Genomic DNA, 19,216 nt, shown 5'->3' with positions numbered 1-19,216 from the left:
AGCTGGGTAGGACTTGCAAGTGAAGAGAAGTCTGTCCTTGATGCAGGAGGCACAGGGAGGGTGGTGCAGGGATTTGAAGTGAGTGACATGAGCAGAGCGGCAGGGGAGGGATGTGATTTTAGCAGTTGCACTTTGTCTGGGCTGAGAGGGAACAAGGGGAGAGGCAGCAACATCAGAGAGGAGGAGGCTGCAGGAGCCAAGGAGAGAGATGACCAAGGCAGGGAGCAAGGTTTAGTTCTGGAGGTGGGGAAGAGGCAAGGATGGAGATCAGAAAGGATTCAGTGGCAGTCTGTATGTGGGGGAGTAAAAGTTAACATGAAGGTTGCAAGCGTGGCTGGTGGGGAGGGCAGGAACAGAGTGGGGAGCAGGAGGGAATCATGGCAGCAAGAACTGACTGTAATGAATCTTATCTTCCTTTGCTCCTGCTGGCCCAGCATTCTCTCAGGCATGGGAAGCACTTTGAGAGCCTCAAAGTGCTCTAGGAGTGCTCTAGGAGGGGCAGGGCACTCGGGGTCAGGGACAGAGACTGTGTTCCTACTCCTCCCACTACCCTGCTTGCAACTGACAATTCTGCCACCTTCTTAGCAATCACATAAGCTTTGGCCTGAAGGGTTGTGGCATGGGGCACTGTCCGAGTCCAGAATTTCAGAGGCTGTTCTGGGCATCAGTGGGCTGAGCCCTACTGATGGTGGTGAAAATCAGAAAAGCCTGATTTGCAGCACTGGAAGCGTGAGGAAAATCAGTCCTACGGAGTGCCCGTTTGGCACAGCAGGCTGAGGAATCTCTCTGCTGCTGCCTATACACCTCACAGGCAGCAGTTTAATAGTCTGCTCTCTTTCATTGGTTGTACAGCTCAGCCTAGATAAGCAAGGAAGTGTGAGACCCTCTAGTAATGCTAATGGTTTCACATTGAAATAATTTGAATTTTCTGAAGGTCAAATTCCAGCCTCCAGAAGGAGGGTTTAAAGGAGGCTGCATGGTTCACTGGTTAGGGCACCAGATTTGGAGGCAGGGGATTTGGGTTCAGTTTTTGACAGTGACCCTGATTCACTGCGTGTCATTGGGTAAGTCACTTAATTCTATGCCTTAGCTTCCATGTCTGTAAAATGGGGATAAGGTACTTACCCCACCCTTGTTAAGGGATTTGCAATCTACACATCAAAAGTTTTATGTGAATGTTAAGCATTACTATGTAGGAATCTTTCTCACGCAATGTAGTTTTTAGCTACAGTTTGTAAATCCTTGCTCTTTTCCACTGTAGCAAATTTTCAACCCCCTTCTTCTTAAACTGTTATGTACTTTAACCTATTTTATAACCTCATAAAAACCTTTGCTTTTAATAATTCATCAGAACTGTTCCTCGGAAGTCAAACCTTCAATGTGCAGCTCTTGTGTTTATTAAAGGAAGGGTGTTGACAGGCTGGAGGTGGGAACCAGTTATTTTGTTAATACTTTGATGTCAACAGATAGTTGTGAAGCAGCAGATGGCCTTCTAGTGATAATTTCCTGCATGACTTCTTTAGAAACACCAATCTGATCTAATTTATTTCTATAGGAAATACCAATGAATTTTGTGGATCCCAAAGAAATTGCCATCCCAAGTCATGGAACTAAAAACCGTTATAAAACAATTTTGCCAAGTAAGTGAATTTAAACAATGCTTTTTAGTATGAAATTTAGTCCCATTTTATTAATATAACTTGTTTGTAGATTTGTAAGAAGCCTGGTGGTCTTTTTTTTTTTTATGGTGGACATTTTGTACATATTTAAATTAGGGCTGTTGATTCATCGCAGTTAACTCACGTAATTAACTCAAAAAAATTAATCACAATTTAAAAAAAAATCACCATCACAACATAGAATACAAAGTGTACAGTGCTCACTTTATATTATTATTTTTATTACAAATGTTTGCAGTGTAAAAACGATAAAAGAAATTGTATTTTTCAATTCACCTCATACAAATACTGTAGTGCAGTCTCTTTATCATGAAAGTACATCGTACAAATATAGATTTTTTTTTGTTACCTAACTGCACTCAAAAACAAAACCATGTAAAACTTTAGAGCCTACAAGTCCAGTTAGTCCTTCTTCTTGTTGAACCAGTCGTTAAGACAAACAAGTTTGTTTACATTTACAGGAGATAATGCTGCCCGCTTCTTATTTACAATGTCACCTGAAAGTGAAACCAGGTGTTCGCATGGCACTTTTGTAGCTGGCATTGCAAAGTATTTACGTGCCAGAAATGCTAAACATTCATATGCCCCTTCATGCTTCAGCCACCATTCCAGAGGAGGTGCTTCCATGCCAATGATGCTTGTTAAAAAAATAATGTGTTAATTAAATTCGTGACTGAACTCCTTGGTGGAGAATTGTACATCTCCTGCTCTGTTTTACCTGCTGCCATATATTTCATGTTATAGCAGTCTTGGATGATGACCCAACACATGTTGTTCATTTTAAGAACAATTTCACTGCAGATTTGACAAAACGCAAAGAAGATACCAATGTGAGATTTCTAAATATAGCTACAGCACTCAACCCAAGGTTTAAGAATCTGAAGTGCCTTCCAAAATCTGAGAGGGATTAGGTGGGGAACATGCTTTCAGAAGTCTTAAAGGAGCAACACCCTGATGCAGAAACTACAGTACCCGAACCACCAATAAAGAAAATCAATGGTCTGCTGGTGGCATCTGACTCAGATGATGAAAATGAACATGCGTCCATCTGTACTGCTTTGGAACGTTATCGAGCAGGACCGGTCATCAGCATGGACACATGTCCTCTGGAATGGTTGAAGCATGAAGGGATATATGTATCTTTAGCGCATCTGGCATGTAAATATCTTGCGATGCTGGCTACAGTAGAGCCATGCCAACACCTGTTCTCACTTTCAGGTGACATTGTAAACAAGAAGTGGGCAGTATTATCTCCTGTAAATAGTAACCAAACTTGTTTGTCTGAATGATTAGCTGAACAAGAAGTAGGACTGAGTGGACTTGTAGGCTCTATAGTTTTACATTGTTTTGTTTTTGAATGCAGTTATTTTTGTACATAATTCTATATTTGTAAGTTCAACTTTCATGATAAAGAGTTTGCACTACAGTACTTGTAATGGGGGAATAGAAAATACTATTTTTTTTACAGTGCAAATATTTGTAATGAAAAACAAATATAAAGTGAGCACTGTACATTTTGTATTCTGTGTTGTGATTGAAATCAATATATTTGAAAATGTAGAAAACATCCAAAAATATTTAAATAAATGGTATTCTATTCTTATTTAACAGCACGATTAATCGTGATTAATTTTTTTAATCGCTTGACAGCCCTAATTTAAATAACTTATCTGTATTCTATCTACAGTGAGGGACCAATCCTGCAAGCTTTACACATGCAGAACTGTGGCCTTGAGGGGACCTCGGGCACTGTTGCACCTTGGTCCCGCCTATTCTCTGCCTATGACACATAATAATCTAGTCTCCTGTGGGCTGTAATATTTTGGTCTCATTTCAGTTGTTGGGTAAGTGTGTGAGTGCAGGGTGGTGTTGGTGGCTTGTGATATACAGAAGACCAGACTAGATGATCTAATGGTCACTTCTGGCCTTAAACTCTATGACTCTAGAACTCCCACTGAGTTCTGTCTAGTCAAGTTCTGTGACTGCAGCACTGCACCCTCAATGAGTAAGAGAACCTTATTGCAAATCCTTTACTGTCTAACACTAAGTGATTCAGACTAAATGAACCAATGTGCCCTCAAATCTTCTCTACTAGTCATTCATTTATACTGGTTCTCTTTCTCTTGCTCCTTTTCTTCTCCTACTGGTTTGTGGCATTGTTGGAATCCATCTCTTTTAGCCAGATAACTACCCTTATACTACTATCTCAGAGTTGCTGTTAACATTATTGTTGTTAATTTCTTGTATTGCTTCTGTGTTTTCATGTGATGCATTTCCCATAATAGTAAGAATTACTTCATTATAAATTGAGCTAGTCAACATTTTCTGATGGAACAGTTTTCTATCAAAAATACAATTCCGTTGACATAGAAGAATTTTGTGGGAACATATAATTTTCGATGAATTTTTTGCTGGAAGAAAGTAAAAATTATTTGTTTTGACTTTCTCATTTCATTTCTGTGATGTTGGAATGTTTTACTTGTATTTTATTTCATTTCATTTTGACTTTTTTATTATACTACATTAATTTTATTATACTTTTTGATTATATATAACAGTCTGAAATGAAATGTTTCTATGGTTCTGAATCAGAATCCACCAGAATTTCTATTCCATGGGAAATTTCTAAATTCTAGCTTTTTGTTACAATTCAAAATGAAAACAAAATTAAAAATGTTGACATTTCCCATGAAACTGAAATTCTATTTTCCAGACAGCTCTAGCAATAATATCCTTGCAGTCATGTGCGGTCATACACTTTGCTCAGTGCAGTAATCCTGAGCAAAGTATATTCTATGCATTTCACACATTCTAAATGATAAGAATGTTCTCTGTACACCTAACTGAATTATAGTTTGATCACACTGTAAAAGGGATTTGCAGGCAAATTAATGAAAGATGTTGGCCATCAAAAGTATTATTTTGTCAGGGATCTGATATATTTTTGGAAACAAAACACATTGGGTGAAATTCTGAGCCCCCTGAAGTCAATGGCAAAACCCTCATTCACCTCAAGAGGCCCAGCATTTCACCCATTATGGTCAGTGGGCCATATACAGAGGTACTGTATACAAGGTTGTAAGTTACACATTGATAAATGAGTCTAAGTTGGTGTAACTTCCATACTGAAAGTCCAGAAAACTACCTCCTGAATTTAGCCCAATATAAACAGGATATACACTAAACTCCCATTGACTTCATTTGGGCCAGAATTTCATCCAATGCCTCCAATCTGTTTATATGCCAACCCCTTAACAAAATAATGCATTCTCTCTTCATATAATTCTGAGTGTTAAATCTCCTGCTGCTACATTGTGTATACACCCACAGAATGTACCCTGTAGATACAGTGCATTAAATTACACTCTAGTTTGTTTGTATTTGAATTGGGTAGCTACAGTGTAGCAGTAGTCAATGACTCTTAAGAATCGGAATGCTTTTGTATTTTCATTTTCATTGTAATTGGAAAAGGTATCATTAACTTCTGTATGCACTTTTAGTTGACGTGCACTGCACAACAGCTAGAGTCTCAGACAGATATTTTGTAATTGCCTTTTACAGAAATCAAGAGAAAATGAGGATAACAGATCGGTCATGTATTAATTCAAAAGAAATGCCTTGTGCTCTTCTACAGAAGATATTTTGGGGATCCAGGCACATTCTGATAAATACACAAATGATCCACTCCCAGACCCCAAGGGTTTGGAAATTATTTGAATGGCTTAATAGAACAGACTTCCCAGTTTCCTGCTCAGATGATATCAACCTACTACTTAGTACTCTTGTGTCAGCTTTTCCATTCCAAGCACTGGGTGCGTCTCTTGAACTAGGGCACCTGTAGTGATAATTGATGTTTGAAATGATTAATTTTCTCCTGAAAATGTCCATGTTCTGGCACTCCACCCTTTGTACTGCTGAGAAGTTTCTCATTTTCTAAGAAATAATTCTGTCAAGCTATTAAGTGACAGACTGCCTTGGGGTAGGTTGGCATGAATAAACACTATTTTGTCCTATTCTTCAATATGAAGTGTAATGAATATCTAATGAAATTTATTTCTTAATAGAAAATTATAATTATAGCTGATCCAAGATACTTTTAAGGAAAGATTTTTCAATTGCAGAATAAAATACTCAGTGCTGCTAGACTAACACTAGAATTTCACTGTAAGAGGCCTAGAAAATGCTAGACAGGGGTGGCCAACCTGCGGCTCTTCGGAAGTTAATATGCGGCTCCTTGTATAGGCACCTACTCTGGGGCTGGAGCTACAGGTGCCAACTTTCCATTGTTCCAGGAGGTGCTCAACCCCGGGCTCTGCCACAGGCCCTGCCCCTACTCCACCCCTTCCTGCCTCCTCCCCTGAGCCATGCCCTCGCTCCTCCCCCGCCCCCCCAGAGCCTCCTGCACACCACGAAACAGGTGATTGGGAGGTGTGGGGAGGGAGGGGAAGGCGCTGATCAGCGGGGCTGCCGGTGGGTGGGAGGCGCTGGGAGATGGGGGGGGAGTTTGTGGGAGGGGTGGCTTCTGACGTATTACTGTGGCTCTTTGGCAATGTACATTGGTAAATTCTGGCTCCTTCTCAGGCTCAAGTTGGCCACCCCTATGCTAGGAGTTTTACATTGATATTTTAAAGTATCCCCAAGTTCAAAGACAATAATTTTTTAAAACTTAAATTTAAATCAAGTGAACAAAGTGCTTCTTTGTGCCGGTTTATAAACAGATGCCATCAGAGGTGACGCATGGGGGAGGGCATCTGGGGTCATGTGACCCCCAGATTTGCTGCTTGGCTTGTATTGAGCATGCTCACACGGACTGAGCATGCTCAGTAACACTGCTGAAGCTGGCTTCTCTCTCTCTGCCCCCCCTCACCCCCCGCCCATCGTCAGCCACGGGTCGTCTCTGGATGCCATGAAACAATTCTTTTGAAGCTGAAAATCCTCAGTCTCCCTTGAGCTTTTACTACAGTTCTGACATTGATTGTGTTCTATCATTATTTCTCTGATCCTGCTCCCTTTTAAAGTCAATAGGATTGTGAGCAGACTCTAAAAGATTCATAATTTTTTTAGTGGGAGGAAAAAACATTTCAGCACAGATGCATCAAGGCAGTTTTTTATGTTCACCTGAATCAATAAATTAATCTGGGTACAGCCAACCATACCCTGATAGTTAAGCAGTGTTCAGTATAGGGTTGCCAACCCTCCAGGATTGTCCTGGAGTTCCCAGGAATTAAAAATGAATCTTTAATTAAAGATTATGTCATGTGATGAAACCTCCAGGAATACATCCAACCAAAATTGGCAAATCTAAAGTTGTATCAATTTAAAACCTAAATGCATATGAGGTTAGCATTATTTTTGAGCATGTAGGAATGATCACTTTTACATGTGGAATATAATTAAATCTTTACTTTATAGTACTGGGATAGGCTATAAAACATGCATATATTTACATATCTTGAATCAATGAGATATTTTTCCAGTGAGCAATATGTTGGTAGTTTGGAAAGTGATTCAGATGTGATAAAAGATTATGCATGGTTTAGAGGTGTTTTATACAACTGGAATTTTGAACCAATTATAAAATTTGCTGCATGAATAAAGATCCACAACTCATACAATATTTTCAAATTCCACCTTATAATATTAGCCAAATAATGTCAGCTACCCCCAAAACGTATCAATTCCATGAGCAAACAGGGGCAAAATAATTAGGGATAGATGACTCTTAAAAGGTTAGGTGTCTATCCAAAGTTTTGTGAGACTTCTGAGTCTGCAGAATTAAGCAAATGTGTGAACAAATTTCTCTTTTTTGGTTCCTAAAGATCAGTACCTTGAAAAGAGCCTTTCGCACATTTCAGAACATCTGTTGAGTAAAGGAGTTAGGACTAGGGACAATATTAATGAATGATTTATTATTAGTAATCATGTGAAGTATATTGTAAATGATAATATAGCCTGATACCCAGAGGTCTTACAGTCTAAAGGTATACAAAAAAAGAGGAGGGAGAAAAAACAGCATACAAGCCAGGACATATATAGAGTGGGATATGACCTTTGAAGCTAGCATGCTTCATGACAAAAATGGGATACTAGTAATTTCTTAAAGACGGAGAAAGTAGGAGCTTCCCATATGTTACTGAGGAACATGATAGAAGGCAATGGTAATTTTACCTCCGTAAAGAGTACAAGATGGGGTCCTTTGTTTAAATGCCACTTCCACCTGCAGGCATTCATAATTATAATACTCAGCGTTTTCATCTTCTGTATCTCAAAGTGTTTTACAAACGTTAATGAATTTGGCATCACCACCACCCCGTAAGATATGTCCGCTGTCATGCCACCAGATCCCGAGTCTCTACCATTCTTGTCTAAAAGATCACTAACATGGGTAATTTAACGACTCCCACTTGAGAATAACAGAGTAATGCCCACTGCTCCTTCAACAAAGTTGCATAGATACCATATATCCATTTTCTAAACAGTCAATATCTGGGAGTGATTGTTAATGTATGCAACATTATGATTTTTAAATAGTGATCACTTAGTTGATTGGAATCATAAAAAGGATCTTAATAAAATAGTTAGTGATCCATTAAAATCTTGGGAAATTCAGCATGAAAAATATTTAAACAGCCTGGAGGTAGAGTCTTCTTCTAAGAGCATTTTTAGGGTAAAGGTCAGGCTACATCAGGATCATAGGCATTGTGAAAGCTAAAGGAAGTGGGTGTTTTTCCAAGGCCATGTAGCCTAAGGCGTTTGTGGAAATGGCTAATAATCACTCTGTACTGAAAAGGAATGAGAGGTTTCCTGTCCTCATGTGGTTAAGGGAAAGAAAAAAAAATCTCTACGTGAAGAGGTTTGGGAAGGCACACAGAGACATTTTTAACACAGGCTAACTAGGGTTCATTTTACTCTCCGAGCACTGAAATGAGAAAGCCTTCCTGCTTGTACTGTAGCCTGAACTGAAGGACATAAATGCAGTTTCATATTCTGAGAAGTATATTTTATAAAACATGGTCCTAAACCCTGCTGTGGCTCCAAGCAACGGATTCCCATTGATTTCAATGGGAGATAAGCATATAGCATGTACGGGATCAGGCCCACTGTCCCTTTTGTTCTATACAAAGATATAGACTATAACCCCAAATGCAATGCTGTGAGAATACTAGATTTTACCAACAGATAAAATAACATAAATGTGCTGGTTCCACAATTCAACATGCATACACCTTTGTACACCTCCCTTGGACTCCACCCACTAATCATCTCTCTAGGGACTATTTCCAACAGAGTAGATATGGTAACTTCAAACAGCTGCTTTTTTTTATTTTATTTGTCTAAGCAATCTGCCAGAGAAAGGTTTCCTTTTTTTCACCCCAGATGTGAGAGAACACGGTTTCCGTTTGATTTGGTTGAAGGGACTACAGTTTTGTAGAAAATGAGTGGAGAAGGGTAACGTAGTAGCTGCTAGGCAGTTACAGTGTGTGTTCCTATGCACCCTCCTCCCTGTGTCTTTTTGTGAGAGGACTGTTGAGTAGATCTATGTAACTGAGAAATTTCTGACGCCAGTTCAAACCCCCTAGGGTGAAGAGATTGCCCATGAGCACAGCTCCATGGTGCACAAGAGATTTAAAATTCCCTATTTAGGGACTTAGCATCCCATCAGCCCTGTGCTCAACAGAATTGCTTCTGTCCCAGGCCAGCTAGGACCCTCCAAGGCCATGGAGGAAGCTGGGAATAGGAGTTGCCCCAAAATAATAGGCAATTGAAGGAAAACATTCTTATAGTTTGGCTATACATTTCTCCAGCTACAAGACACCTATTCAAATGGAATGTTTGTATGTTGAGTTACAGTGAACATTCCTTCTATACAAAAAGACAATTCACCCTGTGCAGAAGGATCAACACAATGCCTTTGCCTGATTTAAGGCTCACTTAAGCCCTCAGAACACAGGTGTTAATTGGATTTACAGGATGTTTAGGTATTTTGTACACCATCTGTCTAGGAGTGAATTTCACCAAAAATGCAAAATGCAGCATCGAGATAATGGTAGATTATTTTGCTCCAACTATCTTTGATTTACTTCTGCAATTCTCAGTAGAAATCTTCTCTTGGTGATTTTCTTTTCAATTTCCATCTTTTCTGACCTCTTAGATCCGCTAAGCAGAGTGTGTTTGAAACCAAAGAATCCAGCTGACTCCTTGAGCACCTACATAAATGCTAACTACATTAGGGTAAGTAAACATGCATTCTTTGTGTGCTCCTGAGACAGTATTCTGTTTTCCAGCTGAATAGTTGATTCTGTTAGGGCTCCACTCTCCTTTTATTTCTGTCGACTTCACCTCGTATGTTATAAGGATAAAGTCTACCCTACCTCTCTCTCACTATTGGTGAGATAAAGTGGTCCCAATGGGGTGTTTATAATAAAGCACCCAAGAGTTATGTACGTGTTTAACCTATAGTTACATAGGACATAGCTCTGGAAGGGACCTCCTGTCATCAAGTCCAGTCCACTCCTGTTGCAGCCAGCCCCACTATATAATCCCATTCATAAATTTAGCATCAAGCTCCATCTTAAAACTAGTTAGGTTGTTTGCCCCCACTACTCCTAATGGGAAGTTGTTCCAGAACCTCACTCCACTCCACTCCACTCCACTCCATAAAAGAAGTAATTCTGCTTTTTTAAAATAGCAATACATAAATATATACATATATATACACACACACATACACCCCTTCCTCACTTTACATCTGTACTGTCAAGGCTTTGCAACACAGACATCATTATAGTTAAGGATAATGCTTCCATTTAAAGAGCATCAATACTGCTTTTAAATCAGTGAGAGAAATTAGGACATGTATTGAGTCATGTGAGGTATTCCTTCCCCCCAGGGGATGAAGTACCGTGGTGTTTCATATTGCTGACACTGGTAACATTGTCAATGATTTCAAAAAAATGTAACAGTGAGTAAATTAAATTTCACATGAACTTACAGTATATTGTAAAGCACCTTAGACACTTCAGTATTCTCGACTGTCTGAACATTCTGATACACTTGTCATTGACAAGAGATGTTGGGGCATATCACTCAATACAGCTATGATAATTTATACCAGCTGAGGATCGGCCGCATTGTTCTGTGTAATGGGTAAATCAATGGATTGCTCCATTGTCCCTGCGGTTGTGGAGATGGTTTCACTGAAGAGAGAAACAAAGTTACAATTTCTGGCTCTGCCAATCATTTTATTCTTTAATAATTCATTCCTTTTTGAGGTTGCCGCAGCCTTCTCTGGCCAACAAGGTCAAAAGAACTCCTTCTTTAGTGCTGGACCCAAGTTCAGTGTACAAGTTCACAAGTTTTCCTTTTCACATGATAAAGATGAATACAGGCATGACTCATTCATTTCCCCACTCACTCCTTCTTTCCTTTGCTTGCTTATAATTTTCAGTGTCTCTCAAGGTTTGCGCTATCCTGACAGAATGTCCCACATATAAGGTCTCAGAGGCATTTTCTACTTAGCAAGTATAAATTGGAGCTTCTGAGTCTGTAAGGATTTATGTATTCAAAATCTCTTTTCCCTTCATAAATCTTCATGGTACTACTTAGTTTCATATTTCTATTCTGTTCTCTCATTTGTTTTTTATGGCCTGTTGCTAACATAATCATCCTTTGAATATGGCAGAAATATTAACTAACAGGTAGAGCTGGCCAGAAAAGGGAATTTCCATTTCATGGGAAATTCTGCAGTGTCAATGTTTCATTTTGTTTCATTCTGCATCAGCACAAAATATTTACATTGAGGAATTTCATGTGAAATGGAACAATCTGTTTAGGGACTGGGAAACAGGGAAGCTCACCAATTGCCCAGCAAGGTGACCAAGCAGTCTGGGAGTTGGGCAGCCAAGTTGTCAGGCAACCAGGGAGCCAGCCACTATGGAGCCAAGCAGAGAGAGGCAGCCCAGCTACCAGGCAGGGAGCCAACAAGTTGGGCAGATAGAGAGCCAACTACCAGGGAGCCAGGAAGCCCACCTGCCCACCAAACAAGGAACTTGACAAGTTGGGCAGCCAAGCAGGCAGGCCAGGAAACCAGGGAGCTGGGCAGGCTGGCAGGAAACCAGGCAGGCAGGGAAGTTTCAACAAAATCAGCACATTGCAGTGGAATATTTTGGTTACATCACATTAGAATTTTCCAACAGAAAACTCTTCCACTGGACAATTTTTGACCAGCTGTACCAGGCCACGCAGGCTTTCAGTTTTAATTTATCTTGTGGTCTAGATTCCCATTTCTTTCTCTGGAACTTTCACCTAAGGTCTCTGTGCATGGCATGACTTTAAATCAAATACTTCTGTGTCTGTTTCTAAACCAGGGTTACGGTGGCAAGGAGAAGTCCTTCATTGCAACTCAGGGTCCCATGATTAATACCGTGAATGATTTCTGGCAGATGGTTTGGCAGGAAGACAGCCCTGTCATTGTTATGATCACAAAGCTGAAAGAAAAAAATGAGGTATGATATCAACTGGCTAAATCAAGAAATTACTCCAGTGGTTGTATTGTAAATGAGGCTGGCTATACATCTCACAGTATATAAGGTCCTTTGTAGAAAGAACCTCATAGTAGATATGATACCAGCAGATAACCAGCTCTTAAATGTTATGGTGATGGTCACTATGGAAAAACCTAAGATAGATAATTAGATATAGCATTATATAGCAATCTCAAGAGATGTATAGAGCATATCTCAGCATATTCATGGAGGCTGAGGGGTGGTCATTATGAGAAACACTCCATATATTGTTAGGTAGCATTTGTACATTTGGGATCATTACCTATCAAATTTTTATTATATATAGAATATTTTCTTCTTTTGGATGCTGTAATGTCCAGGGAAGATTCCACCTCTAAGTTCCAGACCTGCACTTTGGAACAAACAAAGACAACTCCTACAGAATCCATCCCAGGTTTTACAAAACAACCTAGTTCATGGTTGAGAAATACATTTTGGGAGCATTTAGTCAATAGTAGTGTCACATCTAGCCAGTATGAAAATATATAGTTCCTTACATTAACACTGAGAATATGTGACCATTGCTCATTAATTGCTAAGGCCAGATAAGGCCTGTTATATTTTTTGTGACTTTTGGATGGACTCCCACCTACCTATTTTATTAGCTTTATTTAATATTTGTACAAGTTGATGCCAGGTTCTCTATCATGGTACAAGAACACCAATCAACTGCTTAAGGTACTGCGGGTGAAAATCACCTTTGTGCAGAGGACCAGCACAAAGTATATGCATCACTTAAATTTTATTTAATCCTATTTTAAAGGCTTAAATGAGACATAAGTGGTGCACAGGCCTTCTGTATGGAGTGAATTTCACCCTGAGAGTGCGGGGCCTTTAATTGTGGCTGGTCTCTGGTGGAGGGGATACAGGTGGGAAGAAGGCTGATTATACCTTCCCTTCTACATGTACCCCCCCAATCTGGCCTTTTTCTCTCTGAGTTTGGAGTTGAGCATACTGTGTTTATAGCATATCAAACAGGAAAGCTACATAACATAGATCTGTGCTGTAAATATCCCACATTTCCACACCAGGCCCCATTTTGATACTGTAGACCAGCCAAACCAAGTCTGGATAACTTTCATTATCAGAATATTTTTGAAAACTCGCCCCAATAACAGAATAACAAATATTCAACTAAGGAAATACTGAATTTTTAAACACTTACTTCTAACACTGTGTGAGAAGAATGACTTGAAAGACATGTCTAATGGTTTCCAACATATCAGGAAACCCTGTGTTTACCTGAATTGCTCAGGCCCGCCACACTAGTGTTTATCAGCATTGTTGTGGACTGACAGTAGTAATTTCCTCCTAATAAAAGAGGGTGAGACATCTTTAGTGTTCCCAGGCTACTTGGAGAAGGTCTGTGTTTACATGAACTGTTCTGACATTCTAATGAACAACTCTGGGAAGAAATGTTAAGAACTGCCTGATGATTGTAAACTGAATTGTTCCGGATTTTACTTACTAAAGAGAAGAAAACAATATATTAACTTTTTTTAGTAAAATATTTACTGCCTGCAAAGAAGACAAAATAGCTGCTATCTGGCAAAATAGCATTGTAATTTTTTGCCCCTTTGTTCTCTGAAGCATACCCATCATTTTCAGGGAGGTTTGTTTATAAAACACACAGATGTTCAAAAGCAGCATCCCCCATCTCTTTCAGCCTTCCAATATGCAAATCTTGTATGTAGGCCCCATTCCTCCTGTGCTGAATAACATTATGCTGAACGTGAACATTTCGGCTGTGAAAAGTCAGGGCTCAGAAGCTTTCAGGAGTCTTCATTACTGCTTGTGGTGGGTGATCCAGGCTATGCATATTACAGTACAAATGTGGGGTTTTATTAAGAACTGTTTGTTCTGTCAATGAAGTTTTTTTCCCCACTACATACCATGTACAGCCAACCCAGGCTTCCTTAGGGCCAGTTTCTGTCAGCCTTATTCATGTGACATCACTCCCTGGGACATCTTGTGGCATAAGGTGCTACTTTACATGAGTAACAGAGGCAGAATCAGGCCCACACTTAACACTATAGAGACAAAGTTTCTGCTGTTATCATGCCACCATTGACTTCAGTGCAGTTATTCCAGCAGATAATTTGGCCCATATTACTCTATATGTATTTGTTGCACCTTTTGTGTTTATCATAATTTAAGTTGATTTTAAGAAGCTGCTGCTATCAGAAATACATATAAAGGTTGTGAGTGAGGGGGTGGGAAAAGGAGGAAAGGTATAGAGCTAGTTTTAAAGCTCTGAGTCTCCCACCATGTATAAGTACTGCAGGAGTAGACTGAAAATAGGGGGAGATTTTCAGACGTGCCTAAGAGAATTAGGAGCACCAGTCCTATGGAAAGTCAATGGCACTTGTGTTTCTAGAAAACTTAGACACTTTTGAAAATCTCACCTGTAATTATTAACGTGATGACTGCAAGACCCACTCATTCCCAGGCATATGTTTAGAAAGCATTTAATTAGGTGGGCGCCTATAAAGGAAAATTAAAAAGAGGCCAATATGAATGGCAGGGAGCAGATACAATATCACTAGGAAAAGTGATGGGCTCCGTAGCGTTTCATACTTCAATTAAGGACCAGAGAACTCCTCTCTCTCCCTGTATACAAACACAGTAGCCATATCCAATACACTAAGAGTTTTCTCTGCACGGAAATAAGATTATGAAGTTGTTTGAATGACCCAGTGGGTGGTTTTCAAACAGCTTTCAAAAATACTTGTCCTAATCAAGATGAGTACTATGAAAACTTGTGGTCCAGTTTTCTTGCCATGTGCAATTGTAGGCATCGGGCAATTTCCTTCTTTCATGTTTGTATACCTGTGGAGTTTCTGCAAGATTGTCTGAAGACAATCTCTGTCCCCTCTTGTTTTCTATATCATCCATTTGTTGCAATACATTCCAAAATATGTTCATTTCTCTGTTATCTGACTTTTTGGAAGTGCCTAAACCATTTGATCCTAGCTCTGTTTTCAGGTCTTTTTTGTTACCACCATGACAAGGAGTATTTTCAAAACTGACATGGAGACTGTTAAAATTAAGCTATTGTATTTTACTAAATGTAGATGAGATATTAACCAAGGATTGTTTTAATTAACAATCCAATTGCATTGTCCACAGAGTGCAAGCTGCCAATTACTGTGCTGGTAAAGAGTCAAGAAAAACACTTATAAGGAGTTCCTGAAGTCTTTGGAGAGTAGCACACAGTATTCTCATTTATCAAGAAGGTTCAGAAGCTGACTGCGCCATTGTTGATAGTCAGGGTGCAACTGCATATTTAGACTTTTTGTTTCCCATATTAACAATGAAAACTAAACTCCCAGGGAAGGGCATGCCTTTCAGATCGCATAGTTGATAGTGGCCATGTGTCACATGGTGTGGCTGCTGAACTTTTGAACATTTTTTTCTTATAAATTTATTAGGGTGTTTTCTTGCCATTCTTGGTATCTTCAGAGAGACAGAGTATTTAAGAGGTATGGTAACTCTGCAAGTCTTACAGTGCAACTGATGATTCTTCTTTGAATGAAACCAGTCAAATTACTCAGTGCAATTTCAGTTACAAAAAGTGTGCTTTCCACACATCTCACATTATTAAGGTAATGAGCATTTCTTTTTAGAAGAACGTTTATGCTCCAGAGTGTTTCCATTCAGCTCAATGACCTATTGAGTTATAAGGTACACCAGAAATTTTAAGATCTTACCTGATGGTCAAGTCTTGCATTTCACTGTAATGTTTAAATTGAACTATACTGATTTTTTTCCAGTTTTAGCAGTATATACTACAGATTGTGTTTCATGGTAATGAAGGATATTAAAGCAATGATTTTGTTTTGCTGTGCAATGAGGGCTGTTAAGTAGCAGCTATCTGAATATACATTGTTCTTTGAATCAGGAGTTGCTGGTGACAGTAGAAAAAGTTCCTCGTGTGGGTTTCTATGGGTGTAGGATAGTTTGTTCTATGGTTCAGGGTTTTTTCTGTGTATTGGATACTAAAATGTTTTTTGTAAATTTCATGTGATCTGTATTTGAAATGAATAGTAGCTATGCTGCAGGTAAACATGGTATTCCACCGGAGAGTTTGAATTGTTAGTACTATCTGTTTCTGCATCTGCCTTTGAACAGATGCTTGGCAAGTACATTTCTGGAAGAGAATATCACTTTACTAGTTCAATAAGAATGCTGTATATTTATAGGTTTACTCAAGCATTTTAGGCAAGAGAATAACCTTTTTATCTTCATTGCAGCTCAGAAATTGAATAGACGCTTCTTTCTTAGGCTTCAGTTTATCAAAGCGCTTAAGCATGGATTTAAGTCTGTGTTTAGGTGCTTTGGTGCATCAGGGCCCAGGGATACAATTCTTATGTGGGAGTGGGAGAAATTCTGAGTCCTTTACTCAGTTTCAGTCCTCACACAGGCAAAAGTTCCATTTAGGACTTTTGCCTGAAGAGAAACCAAGTAATGGCTTCAGGATTTCACTCTGTACATTTATAAAAATGTACCTGCAAAAATCCAACTTGGATTTTGAATTTATCTTTTGTGTAAAATATTTTTCTTCAGTCAAACTTAGTTGAATTTTTAAGCATAAAATACTATTCCAAGTGTTCAGTATAATGGATTAAGATTTTAAAGGCTAAAAATAGCCTCTGATTTTGGATACTTCTGTTTTTGAATGCCCAACTTGAGACAGATTGGGCCTGATTTACGCAGATGCTTCAACTGGATTTGTGGCTGCTCGGCATATTCTAAAACTTAGACCCTAAAACATTCATCAGGATGCCTGCAACCTGTTACTCATGAATGTTTCTGACTTTCACAATATGTGAATATCACCTTGATTGCTTCAATATGTGCTTTTCAGACAGATACTGTTCTGATAAGAATCTGATATCAGTATCATCAAGTCATAGGTGGCATATAATGGAGGACAGAGGATGCTAAGCCTCCCCAAACCTCATGCTGCTGGTGGGGGGGCGAGGCATGGCAGATTTGGGGCCCCCTGAAAAATCTCCCCTGCCATGCCCCCCAGGCTGGAGGAGCTTTCACTCACCACCACAGCTCTGGAGCTGCAGCAGGGGCACAGAGCTTTTCCGGTCTCAGGGCAGCAGGGGAGGAGGAGCAGCGAGTGGGAGGCAGGCGGAGCTTTGGGGGGAAAGATGTGGAGTGGGGGCGGAACGGGGCCGGGGCCATGTGTGGAATAGGGCGGGGCCACAGGGGAAGGGGTGGAATGGGGTGGGGCCATGGGCAAGGCTGTGGGCAGAAGGAGTGGAATGGGGGAGGGGCTCAGGGCTCCAGCCAGGGCCTAGAACTCTGCCACAGTCCCAGCCAAGGCTGAGTGCTTGACCCTGGCTGGGGCCAAGCTCTCAGCTCCGCTACCCCCCGTGACCCCAGTCAAGCTCTCAGGCCTCCCCCCACCCCGGGGCCATGGCAGGGAGAGGGGCCAAGCTCTCAGCCCCATGCCCTGGTCAGGGCCATGTGGTGGGGGGGCTGAGAGCAGCATGTGAGGGTGGGGGCCTCAGCCGGAAGAGGCGGGCAGGGGGGTAGCCTCCCCAAGGGGAAGCTTCACCTGCCCATGCATCAAGTAATTAGTTTCCAGATTCACACTGATATTTCCTTTTCAGAAATGTGTGCTCTATTGGCCAGAAAAAAGAGGGATCTATGGGAAAGTTGAAGTCCTCGTTAACGATGTGCAAGAGTGTGAGAACTATACTGTCCGCAACCTTACATTAAAGGTAATGATCTATGGCTGTTATGGGGAAATGTTCTAATATGCATAATACTTCACTGTTGAATATTCAATGAAATTGAAAGGCAATACATTTAAAACTGAAAAGGGGCACGGTTTTCCGCTATTCATAACTAACCTATGGAACTCACTGCCACAAGGTATAATTGAGATCTAGGGCCTGAAGCATTTATACTAACACCATTTTACATCACTCTGGCAGTGTAAAGGGGCCTTAAAGTTACACCCATTCAAGTTACACTCACTTTAAGGCCCCTTTACACTGTCAGAGCAATTAGAGTTGTCACCTTTCTAATTGCTGGTATCCAGACCCTTGAGGACTCACCCCTTCTCTGCCTCTTCCCTTGAGGCCCTGCCCCTTCCCCGCCACTTCACTCGAGGCCCCACCCCTGCCCCACCTCTTCCCCAAAGCCCCACCCCCAATACTCACTCCTCTTCCCCCCTCTTCCTGTCGCTAGCTGGATCGTCTCCACCTCCCTTCCCCCACCCCCAACTGAGTCCCTCTGCTTGGGGCTGGGACTGGAGCTACTGCAGCCTGACAAGGAGCCTGCCTGCAGGCAGGAGGCGGCCCTGGCTGAGTAGGGGCTGGTGCGGTTTAATGACCTGGCACCCCTGCCCTGCAGTAAGTGGCCTTTTGGTGTCCAGTCAGTACATCTGACTGGACACTGCCAGGTCCCCTTTTTGACCGGACTTTCCAGTCGAAAACTGGGCACCTGGCAACCCTAAGAGCAATGTAAAGGGAATTTAGTTTAAGTGAGAGTTGGGGGCCCAGGATTTAACAGGATTCAGAGAAGGATTAGATATTTATATGGATGATGAGAACACCCAGAGTTCATTAGATAAGATAAAAATATAAGCGATATAATCTTGATGCTTCAGGGCATAAGCCAAACAGTACCTGTCTGGAGTTAGGAAGAAACTCCTCCTATGAGCAAGTTATTCCATAATTGTCCACAATAAGGTTCCTTCATCTGCTTCTGAAGCATCTGGTAGTAGCCACTGTTAGGAACAGAATGCTGGACAAGATGGGCTACTAGTCTAATCCAATAAGGTAGTTCCTGTGTTCATATGTCTAGGGTATTGTAATTCTAATGTAAGACCTGCTTTGGTACTTATGATAAGGTCTTTTAGCAGATAGTGGACAAATTAAACCATGTCAAGAATATGAATACAATTTAAAGGCCAAATTCTCTGGCCTTACTCCACTCCCATTGCTGCAC

General features: G+C 40.6%; 1 protein-coding gene across 6 annotated transcripts in view; it reads left to right on the top strand.

The window, feature by feature from the left end:
* PTPRR (protein tyrosine phosphatase receptor type R) overlaps positions 1-19,216 on the top strand; it is a 214,020-nt gene that overhangs the window by 177,991 nt on the left and 16,813 nt on the right. For all 6 annotated transcript variants that reach the window (XM_065558877.1, XM_065558886.1, XM_065558891.1 and 3 more), the window contains 4 exons: positions 1,556-1,640; positions 9,832-9,911; positions 12,047-12,184; positions 17,872-17,982. In XM_065558877.1, the coding sequence (XP_065414949.1) occupies positions 1,556-1,640; positions 9,832-9,911; positions 12,047-12,184; positions 17,872-17,982 (414 nt within the window). The remainder of the gene's footprint in view (positions 1-1,555; positions 1,641-9,831; positions 9,912-12,046; positions 12,185-17,871; positions 17,983-19,216) is intronic.

This window comes from Chrysemys picta, chromosome 1 (assembly GCF_011386835.1).
Source record: "Chrysemys picta bellii isolate R12L10 chromosome 1, ASM1138683v2, whole genome shotgun sequence".
In the NCBI taxonomy this organism is placed as follows: Eukaryota; Metazoa; Chordata; order Testudines; family Emydidae; genus Chrysemys; species Chrysemys picta.
Note: the sequence above shows the minus strand (reverse complement) of the source record. Positions and strands in the feature narration are given on the sequence as shown.